General features: G+C 48.8%; 1 protein-coding gene across 1 annotated transcript; it reads right to left on the bottom strand.

Annotated features, from left to right (window-relative positions):
- Positions 1 to 232: 232 nt before the first annotated feature.
- On the bottom strand, positions 233 to 11,079 carry LOC118081117 (zinc finger protein 397-like). Its single transcript, XM_060270676.1, has 4 exons — positions 10,955 to 11,079; positions 7,288 to 8,301; positions 6,223 to 6,331; positions 233 to 4,943 (listed from the first exon to the last, which is right to left on the bottom strand). The coding sequence occupies exons 2-4, from the start codon at positions 8,089 to 8,091 to the stop codon at positions 3,925 to 3,927; spliced, it is 1,932 nt and encodes a 643-aa protein (XP_060126659.1). The 5' UTR covers positions 8,092 to 8,301; positions 10,955 to 11,079; the 3' UTR covers positions 233 to 3,924.
- Between the last annotated feature and the right edge of the window lie 279 nt (positions 11,080 to 11,358).

Raw genomic sequence — 11,358 nt, 5'->3', positions numbered from 1 at the left:
GGAATCGTGACTTTTGGGGGTTTTTTCAGCTGGTTTCTAACCCTCATGTGTTCAAAGCACATCAGCTACACTAGCAAAAACTGTATAAGTCAGAGCTGGGGAGGGGGGGTAGTTGTGGGAGGAGGACTGAGGAAGATATCAAATACTTGGCAGAAACAGTGCTTGAAAAACAAGCAAATGTGCGCAGGCCTGCAAAAAAATTTGGGGGGGGGGAATAAAAGGTTGATATGACAACAGCTCAAGCACATGATGCCTCGATTTTTATTTTATTTTCAAAACACACACACAAAATATACACAATCCCGGCCTTCAGCCAGGGGTGCTCTCTACAGAGTCCAGCGCTGCGGGAGAATACAAATCTCCACCTCACCTTTGTGGGAAGCAATCTTTCGAGGTCAACTTCTTAGAGCAAATCCACACCATGAGCTTAAAGCACACCCAACGCATATTTAAAGCACATGTTGTCCCCCTGTAAAAGAATCTCAGGAATTGTGGTTTGTTAAGGGTCCTGGGAATTGTAGCTCCATGAGGGGGAAACAGCCAACTCAGTCCTCCTGCCTTCTTCAAGCTCATTCCAGCTGTGGCCACCCTCTGACAGCTTGTAAGAAATGAAACCCACCACAAGCACCCTGTTACCATGTGGCATTTTCACCTCTGATGGTGTCTCACTGAGTCCATGGTCCCGAATATGAGCTGGTCTGCATGTTTCCCCAAGCTAGGATATTGCACCTCTCCAACAATCTTGCAACCATTGGGATGCCAAGCAGGAAAGTGGACTCAGGTGCTGCCAGTAAAGTCCTTTGTCACAAAGGTCTGTGGAGTAGGATCAGGGATAGCTCAGTCGTTAAAGCCCGAGACACTTAATCTCAGGGTCATGGGTTCGAGCCCCACGTTGGGCAACAGATTCCTGCATTGCCAGGGTTTGGACTAGATGGCATGCGTGGTCCCTTCCAACTCCACAATTCTGTGACACCCGGTGCCTCACCTCAGATTGATCTTTGGAAGCAAAACCAGCTCATGGCTGGAGTGATCTTGCCAGCCTGGGAAGGTGCAGGCAAATGAAGGTTCTGAAAAGCCAAGAGGGCGCCCTCTGCCACCTCGACCGAGTGTAGCAGCCGTGAATGGGAAACTAAAGCTCCCAGGATGCTTTGGGGGGAGTCACATGCTTTGAATGTGCACTGAACATGCCTCAAATGTGCAGAGTGGACCTGCTCTTCAAACCAGGATTTCCACTTGCTTTCTACATGTGTAGCAATGCTTAGACCAGGGGTCCCCAAACTAAGGCCAGGGGGCCGGATCCGGCCCAATCACCTTCTAAATCTGGCCCGCGGACGGTCCGGGAATCAGCATGTTTTTACATGAGTAAAATGTGTCCTTTTATTTAAAATGCATCTCTGGGTTATTTGTGGGGCATAGGAATTCATTCATTTTTTCCCCTTCAAAATATAGTCCGGCCCCCCACAAGGTCTGAGGGACAGTGGACCGGCCCCCTGCTGAAAAAGTTTGCTGACCCCTGGCTTAGACCATATATCCCCAATAACAGCAGTAACGTTATAGTGGCAGCATGTGGAAAATTGAATGGGCCTCCGCAATGCCACCTAGGTGGTTCTGAGGCACCTCTAACCATTCCCCCTCCTTCTCAGGTTTGAGGTACACACACACAGACACCTCCAGGGTTGGCTATTTACGAGCGCAGTTTCTGGAATGTTGTGGGTGGTATCAATATAGAGCAAGGGTTGGGAGCTTCTTTTAGCTCAAGGGCCACATTGCCTCATGGGGCACCTGCCAGGGGCCAGGGGCAGGTGAGGCCAGAGGTGAAAGGGAGCAGAGCAACTGCTCTGATTCATACAATAGGCTAAAGGTCTATGGACACACCACAGCGCCCCCTGCAGGCCGCTTCCTGCTGCCAGTGGAAGGGAGGGCAAATTTAACTCTCAGCATGGCAATGTTCTCAAGCGATGGATTTTGTCTCAAAGGGACAGGTGGCAGTGAGTTACTTACAAAGGAGGAAGGTGGGGTAAGGTCTACGGTGTGGCCTGAACCTGCCCGATTCCCCCTGCATCCCCCAGCCACTGAGAATCAACCTTAACTTTCTCAATTCCATCCTAAGGAAGCCCTGTTGGATCAGAACAAAAGCCCATCAAGTCCGGAAATTTTCTCTGCAATGAAGCCAACCAGCTGCCTCTGGGTAGCCCCCACAGGTGGGATGTGAAGCAAAGGCCACCCCCCTGATGGCTCCTCCCACCCACCAGGAAACCGGTCCTACACTGTGCCTGAACCCAGAAGCTTCATAAAGCTACAAAGACTAATTGCCACTAATGGACCTACCCTTTGTGAACCCATCTGGTCGCTGCTTAATAACAAAAATGAGTGCTTTTTGTTTCTTGGTCAGGCAGGGGGAACCACGGGGCCTGTGGGGCAGGCAGATGCCCTTGGACTCTCCAAATTGTACCCCGTCTTCCCAGGCGCTGTGGTTAAACCACAGGTGGCCCTGTGGTTAAACCACTGAGCCTAGGGCTTGCTGATCAGAAGGTCGGCGGTTCGAATCCCTGTGACAGGGTGAGCTCCCGTTGCTTGGTCCCAGCTCCTGCCAACCTAACAGTTTGAAAGCACGTCAAAATGCAAGTAGATAAATAGGAACCGCTACAGCGGGAAGGTAAACGGCGTTTCCATGTGCTGCTCTGGTTGCCAGAAGCAGCTTTGTCATGCTGGCCACATGACCTGGAAGCTATACGCCGGCTCCCTCGGCCAATAATGCGAGATGAGCGCGCAACCCCAGAGTCGGTCACGACTGGACCTAATGGTCAGGGGTCCCTTTACCTTTACCTTCCCAGGCCACAACCCTCCTAGCCCTGCTTCTCCTCTGCCTAGAGTGTTTTCATGGTCCTTAACCTCCGCTATAACACCCGTTTCCTTGATGGAGGACACAGAAGGATGGGGCACTTTAGAATGTTCAAAGTGCCCTGCATTCCGAGAATCCTTACAAACAACCCTCTAAGGTGGGCTGCTGTAGCTTAGGGTAGCTTAATCCAGGCTGTGGATTTCTTATGCTTCTTTTGCTGCCAAGGAAAGAGGTATTTTCCCCCTTCTCCCACATTTTATTGCTTATTATTTTAACTTTTTAAAATATTGTCTTGTTTGTAAGCCACCCAGAGAATTTGTTGTTGAGTAGCTGCATTAATTTTTTTAAGATGATTTGTAGTTAAGCAACACTCTCCTCTCAAAATATCTGAACAACTTTACTGCCCATCTTAATCCAGGATTCCACTTCCCAAATAGACCACCTTTCCCAATTTATAGAGCTCTCCAGCTGTTTTGGACTACAACTCCCATCAGCCCCTGCCAGCATTGGGAGGATGGGAGTTGTCAAAGCAGCTGGAGAGCATCAAGCTGGGGGGCGTGGTGGGCGTGGCATGGTCTGATCTAGATACTTACCATTAAGCTAACAAAAATGGTAGGAATCAAATAATTTAATCCTGTTGCCTTGTGCCAGGCAAATGGTTTGAAGATATACTGCCTCTGCAACTGGAGTTTCTATCTAGCTATTGCATCGCTAAACTGCAGCTAGGTGCACGTTTTGCTAAAAGGAGGCCCATTTGTGCTGATGGGGAAGCGGCCTATGACAAGCTTCTTTGCTCCTCTGTTCTGCACTAGCCATCACACCGCTTCTAAAACTAACCGCCAATATAAGCCTGAAATCTCGCTTCCGTTCCCCCTTACTATCCTATTCTCAGCCTACTTCTATTTTCCAAAAAACCACCAGACTAATCCTAGACCCTCCTCTATTCCCGCTTCCTGTCTGCATTGCGCAGGTCCTCCTGATTCCAAACACCTTAGGGACTAGCGCCCTTTCTACGAGTGCTGAGATGGACCTGTGTGACCAGGAAAGGCTAAATCATAAAGGGACAGGGCAAGAGGCACCAGTCACAGAAGTGATACCCGGCCAGAGAGGCTGCTGGGCCCCTGCTCAGCAGCCTCCCAAGAATTCCCCATGCCGTAGCTCTCAGCAGAGTGGATTCTCTGATGTGTGGTAAGGGAGGAGTGAGTGCTGAAGCTCCTCCCACACTCGTTGCAGATGTAAGGGGTGTATATCGAGTGCGTTCTCATGTGTCTCGTTAGCTTTGAGCTGGAAATGAACCTTTTCCCACACTCGGTGCATCCGTACGGCCTCTCCCCCGTGTGGACTCTCTGGTGCGTGTTCCGGGTCGACAAGTGGCTGAAGCTTTTCCCACAGACGTTGCACAGGTAGGGCTTCTCGCCCGTGTGGATCCTCTGGTGTTTGCTGAGGTTCGAGCTGTAGCTGAAGCTCTTCCCGCACTCAGGGCAACTGTACGGCTTCTCTCCCGTGTGGACCCTCAAGTGTTTGGTGAGGTCCGAGTTCTGCTGGAAGCACTTCCCGCAGTCTGGGCAGCCGTAGCCGTAGGGCATCTCTTCCATGTGGATCCTTTGGTGGGTGACCAGGCCTCGGTGCTGGCTGAAGCAGGCCCCGCACTCCGAGCACACGTAGGGCATCTCACCGGTGTGGGTTCTCTGGTGGATGAGAAGGTTTGAGCGCTGAGCAAAGCACTTCCCGCACTCGGGGCACTGGTGCGGCTTCTCGCCGGAGTGGATTCTCTGATGTTTGAGAAGGTTCGAGCTCTGGCGGAAGCACTTCCCGCACTGGGGGCAAGGGTACGGCTTCTCCCCCGTGTGGATTCTCCGGTGGATGGTAAGGCTGGAGCGCTGAGTGAAGTGCTTTCCGCAATCCGGGCACTGGTGGGGACTCTCTGCCGCGTGGCCTCGCTGGTGTTTAATGAGGGCCGGGTTTTGGTGGAAACCTTTCCTGCCCTCAGGACTCTGGAAGTGCCTTTCCCCCGGCCGGGCTCTGCTAGGAGTCTTCAGGCCGTTTTCTGTGCTCCGGTTTCCTCTCCTCTCCACATAGTCACTGCTGGAGCTACCTTTGTCTAAAAGGGGAAAAGAAGAGACCTCATGTTTCCTAATGAACTCGTGTCTCCCAATATGGGGGCAGCGCTCCCGAGAAAATTGGTTAGTTTGTTTATGTAAGCAACAACATCAGCTAGAACTTCATATGCACAGAGGTAGAAAGGGGAAGAATTTCCAACTAAGGAGGAAATGCTTATGAAAGTGATGGACTATGCTGAAATGGCGAAATTATCTGCCAAATGAAGAGGGCGTAATGACAAAGTGTTTAAGGAGGATTGGAGACCAACTGATAGATCACCTATCAAAATATCACCAATATATGAAGTCATGGTCAGGGTTTAAAATATAAAAGCTTTGACGATAGCAGGGTTTAGATAATAAAAATATCTGTGTTATAAAACAGCTAATAAAAAGGAATAAAAAACAAACACCAGGAAAGGGGGGGAAGTAAAGAAGAAACTTTGTATGTTTTTTTAAAAAAATGTATATGATGATAAATGCTTTGAAATATTGCTTGAGACTTTATAAAAATGATATATACTTGTGTCTCCCAAGATGCTGAAGAGAAAGAAACCCTTTTCACATGAGCTGATAGTTTTTCAGAGGGCAGAATGAATAGGCCCAGCAATCATGTTCCAACCCCATATCCCAACTGGACTGCTTTAGATTTCTAGTTTTCAAAGAATTTGGACTGCAAAGGAAGGCTTGTCTCATATACCAGAGATGAGGACCCTATAGCCCTCCCAAGACAGGAGTGCCTGGCGTGCTCTGGTCCATGGGGTCACGAAGAGTCGGACACGACTAAACGACTAAACAACAACAACATAGCCCTCCAGTTGTTCTATTGCTCCCATAATCCTGACGGTTGACCATGCTTGCTAGGGCTGATGGGAGTTGTAGTTCAGCCATGGGGTGGAGCCTTGGCCTTCCTGGGCCCAGACAAAATCCGCGGCTGTTTCTTGTCAGTCCTTTCATAGAAAGAAAGGACCTGGGTGGGCAAGCATCCAGATGGCATCACCACTCTCAGAGCTACTGAGAACCGCTCACACTCTCAAGACAGAAGTAGCCAAGGCCCTAAGAAACACGTACAGTCATACCTCGGTTTAAGTACGCTTCGGTTTGAGTACGCTTCAGTTTAAGTACTCCACGGACCTGTCTGGAACGGATTAATCCACTTTTCATTACTTTCAATGGGAAAGTTCACTTCAGGTTAAGTACAGACTTCCGGAACCAATTGTGTACTTAAACCGAGGTACCACTGTAATAAACTCTGACACCTAGAAGGCAGCAAATTCTTACCCAGTGCTCTGGCTTCCTCTTGCTTCACCTCTCTGCACAGCCGCTTCAGTCCGGGACCCATGGGAGATGGCTTTGCCTCGGGACGATTCACAGCTGGGGCTTCCAGTGCCTGCAACAGTAGTTAATTTAAACGTACGAATGGTGGAAGAAATTAGTTTGGCTTGCTTCTCAATGCAAACCTACATCATTTGCACTTCCTAACGTAATACACAAACCGGAACACAGATATCGTAAAAACATGGTGATTCAAGCCAATGGCCCATTTAGTCCAGCATCCTGTTCCCGCAGAGGTCAACCGGGAGCCCAGGGGAAGCCTACAAGCAGGACCAGAGAACCACAGCATTCTCCCTACCTGCCAACCCCAGCAAGTGGCATTCAGAGGCACATTGCCCCTGGCAGTGGAGGGAGAACACAGCCGCTGTGGCAAAGTAGCCAATGATAACCCTCCCTTCAATGAATTTTTCTAATCCTTTTTTGAAGCCACCCAAGTGCTGGTCATCACTGCTTCCTGTGGGAGCAATTTCTATAAAGTGGTACCTCGCTAGACGAATGCCTCGCAAGACGAAAGCGTTTTGTGATTTCAATGGAGACTCGCAACAAGAAGTTTCCTATGGTGCGCTATGCAAGGCGAATTTTTTCCGTCCCATGGGGTGCCTCACAAGATGATATTTTCCCCCCCGTCTTGCGAGGCACCCTATGGGAAACTTCACTTCAATGCGTTCCTATGGGAGCCGCTTCGCAAAACGAATTTTTCGCTATGCGAAGCGACTTGCGGGACAAATTAAATTCGTCTAGCGAGGCACCACTGTATTTCAAGTATGCATTGAGTGAAGAAATGTGAAATCCCTGATATTTGCAGATTCTCATGTGGTTTTAAATTACATTTGTCTGCGTGCAAATAAGTGGTGCAGGTAGGAAACCGCACACATATTACCATATGCAAAGCTCAAGGAATTTGGTTTCTGAGAGCCATCTCTGTGCAGCACTTTTGTAAAATATTGAGTTCTGGGGCGACCATGGAAGCTCCTGCCGCAAGCTACTTGGAACAAGATTAAGAGAAGTTACCTGTTTTTCCTTCCTTTCGGCCTCTCGCCGCCTCAGCAGGAATGCCTCGGCCAGAGGCACTGCTTGGGCGCAGGTCTCCGGGTCGTGCTCCCTCACCCAGCTCTGGATTTCCTGGGGCAGGAGGGTGAGGAACTGCTCAAGAACCAGGAGGTCCAAGATCTGCTCCTTGGTGTGCTTCTCCGGCTTCAGCCAACTGCGGCACAGCTCACGGAGCTGGCCGCACACCTCCCGGGGACCCTTGGCCTCATGGTAGCGGAACTGCCGGAAGCGCTGGCGCTGCGTCTCCATGCGGATGGCGTCCACCTTCAAAATGGCCGCCTTGACTTTGCCGTACTCCCCTCGGTCCTGCAGGCTGAGGTTGCTGTAGGCCTCTTTGGCCTCCCGGCTCAGGACAGGCAGCAGGCGGGCCAGCCACTCCCGTCGAGGCAAGTGGCAGGTCCCAGCTAGCCGCTCGAAGGAGGCGAAGAAGGCCTTGTTGTCCCCCCATGGCGCAGCCTCCTCTGTCACAGGTGGGTTGCCCCACCCCAAGTGAGAAGACTGCATGGCCCGGAGGAACTCTTGCCACTGGGCTTCCCAGCATTCGGGCAAACCCTCATCGGGCTCCTGTTTCACTTGCAGCGGGGCGGCCCAGTCAAGGAACTCCCTGATGGTCCCAACCTGAAGGACACGAGGAGATTTCCCTGCCTTTTCTGCTCCCTCAGCTGGTTTGGGGCCTGCTGTGTCACGTTCCTCCATTTTGACGCCTGAAGGCGCTGGTGTGGCCTGGCATCTGCCAGCCGGTGCAGACCCCTTCTTGGTTGCCATTTCCTCTCACAGAAAAGAGTGGAGCTCTGGACTTTTTAGATAGCCTCTCCCCGAGAACTTGTTGGAATCTTCCGGATTCCTCTTTGCTGCTCTCACAGCCCTGCTCTGCAATATGGTCAAAAGAGGAGGTCGTTTTCCATAGAAGTGGGGATTTTGTGTTTTTAAACAAGCGGTACGTCACACAACATACTTATGCAGTGAAGATTCTCTCTGAGGGGAACAAAAAACAAGCAGAGACTGTGAGAAACATAACATACTTACCCTATTAACGACCAAGTTAAATTCAATGGTATTTACTCCCTGTAAGCAGGTACAGGATTGGAACCTAAACTGATGTTGGCTGTTATTGTTTTACTGCTGGTTTTAACTGTATTTTGTTAATGTCATTTATTTATTTATTTATTTATTTATTCATTCATTCATTCATTCATTCATTCATTTATTACCTGCCCTTTTACCCTAAGGTCTTGTGGCAGGTTACAGTATTAAAACACAATATCATTTTTTTAAACAACAACATCTTAACATCATAAGAATAAATTGTAAATGAAGTAAGCGCTTTGGGGTGATGACAGTTTGCATGCAGGGTTGAATTTTGGTTTGTAAGATACTTAGGGCATGAGAATTGCCTTCTTGTAAAACACCCACTGATGGTGCTTTATAATAATAAAAAACAAATAGTTGCAGTACCAAAAGCAAAATGAAACACACACACACACACGGAAACAAACTTCAAGCGTTTCAACTGTACTTACACCTGAAATTGTGTGATTGTTTTTATTGCTGATATCTTTATTGCAAAAGTGCCTTGAGGTTTTTCAAAGGAAGCAATTCATCAGTGGAATTAAATCAATGCATTTACCAATAGGGGCCCTGTGCCTTTAGCAGCTACATAACAACCAGTAACAGATGCAGCTTCCCTAATCACTGCATCATCTTGCTAGAAAATGCTTCACCCATCATATTTCTTCATGCCACACTACAGCTAAAACACAGGAGCCCCGCGGAGACCCCTACCTGCCCATGGACTGTCTCGCAAGAGTAGTGCATGCTCTGGTTATCTCCTGCTTGGACTACTGCAATGTGTTCTACATGGGGCTACCTTTGAAGGTGACCCATAAACTACAACTAATCCAGAACGCGGCAGCCAGACTGGTGACTGGGAGCAGCCGGCGAGACCATATAACACTGGTCTTGAAAGACCTGCATTGGCTCCCAGTACGTTTTGGAGTACAATTCAAAGTGTTGGTGCTGACCTTTAAAGCCCTAAGCGGCCTCAGACCAGTTTACCTGAAGGAGTGTCTCCACCCCCATCATTCAGCCCGGACACTGAGGTCCAGCGCTGAGGGCCTTCTGGCAGTTCTCTTGCTGCAAGAAGCCAAGTTACAGGGAACCAGGCAGAAGGACTTCTCAGTAGTGGTGCATGCCCTATGGAACACCCTCCCACCAGATGTCAAAGAGACAAACATCTGCCAGACTTTAAGAAGACACCTGAAGGCAGCCCTGTTTAGGGAAGCTTTTAATGTTTAACAGACTATTGTATTTTTTTAATTGTATTTTGTTGGAAGCTGCCCAGAGTGGCTGGGGAAACCCAGCCAGATGGACGGGGTGTAAATAATAAATTATTATTATTATTATTATTATTATTACTTAATAGCTTACCATATTTGTGTTTTATATTTCTTGATGCTTACTTACGATGTGGGGGAAAATATTACTAATTAAAAAATGTATACTTTAAAAGTTTACAATAACCCATGACTCTGTGGAATGCCCTCCCATCAGGTGTCTCGGAAATAAACTATCTGACCTTTAGAAGACATGTGATGGCAGCCCTGTTTAGATAAATTTTTAATGACTGATGTTTTAATGTATTTTTAATATTTTGTTGGAAGCCGCCCAGAGTGGCTGGGGAAACCCAGCCAGATGAGTGGGATATAAATAATAAATCATTATTATTATTATTATTATCATCATCATCATCATCATCAGGGAAGCAACAACAAATTGCTGCCATGTAGCAGCAAACACAGGGTCTGTTAATAAATGGCCTGGGTAAATATAGACATTTTTAGCTGGCACCAAAAACCCACAAAGATTTGGCGCTGCTCAAATCTCTGCATTGAGATCACCATTTCCCTTGTCATCACATATTTAGTTTTAGCGTTGGGGGTGGCATCCCCAGCGTTTCTAGCAAGCGGGTAAGTTAGTCAGGGAGAAGGCACTTTTGGGGATGGGTGGCCTGTGGCAACCCCAGGTGCCTGTGGACTACAAATCCCATCATTCTTGGCCACTGGCCATACTGACAGGAACCTGGGTCCAACAACAGGCTCACCCTCTCCGTTCTGGGTCCCACGCTAATGCTTCGAGTTTTGCAGGTTAATATGAAAGTGCCTTGGACGTGGGCTTGTGTGCATGCCCACTTGTCTGATCTGCGAGCTACAAAGGGAGGCGGAAAGCAAACAAGCAACATATACACGCAGAGAGAAAGGGCCCGTTTATTCAGCAGCGCCGGCCTTGCCCTGCTGCACCCCTTTCGATCCGCAGCAAACCGGCAGGTGATCCGCGCCGATCTCCACGCCGGCTAAGCAGCAGCTCCTGCGGGCTTAATCCTGCAGGTCAGCGCCGCCATTTAAAGCCAAACGCCTACAGGGAAGGCGATGTGAAGATCTGACAGTTCTGGTCCCATTGGTCGCTTTCTTCTCTGGAAACCATCCCTTTTGCAAACCACTTGCTCCCAGGCTGAACTTGATGGTTGCAAAGAAATGAGATTTCAGATTGCATCCTCCCTCCAAGTCCAGTTTTTTTCTGCTCTCTGAAAAGCAGCAACAAATCCACCCCCCTTTTGCAATTATTTACTCACCTTTCCTCCAAATGCACCGACCTCCCCCAACAATACTACTCCTGGGAAATCCCAAAGCCAATTTTTTTCTTTTTCTTTCTCCCCAGGGTAGCTAGAACAGAACAGGAAGGTGCGTCCAGTATTTAAATCCCCCCAAAAAAACTCTCTCCAAGAGTCCTGGGCCTCTCTAGGCAATGGGGCAGTCTCTAGGTTTAACCCTTGGAGCGCCTCGCCCGAGAGACACGAGACAGAGAAGGCATAGCTGCCAAGTTCTCCCTTTTTTTAAGGGAAATTACCTTATGCTGAATAGGCTTCCTCGCGAGAAAAGGGAAAACTTGGCAGCTATGCAGAGAAGGAGGAGAAAAACCAAGGAGGAAAACTTCTTTTTCCAGGTTTGCGGTAAGTAAAACACAACGCAACGCAAC

This window comes from Zootoca vivipara, chromosome 2 (assembly GCF_963506605.1).
Source record: "Zootoca vivipara chromosome 2, rZooViv1.1, whole genome shotgun sequence".
Classification (NCBI taxonomy): Eukaryota; Metazoa; Chordata; class Lepidosauria; order Squamata; family Lacertidae; genus Zootoca; species Zootoca vivipara.
The sequence above is the reverse complement of the archived record's forward strand: the minus strand, read 5'-3'. Positions and strand labels throughout refer to the sequence as shown.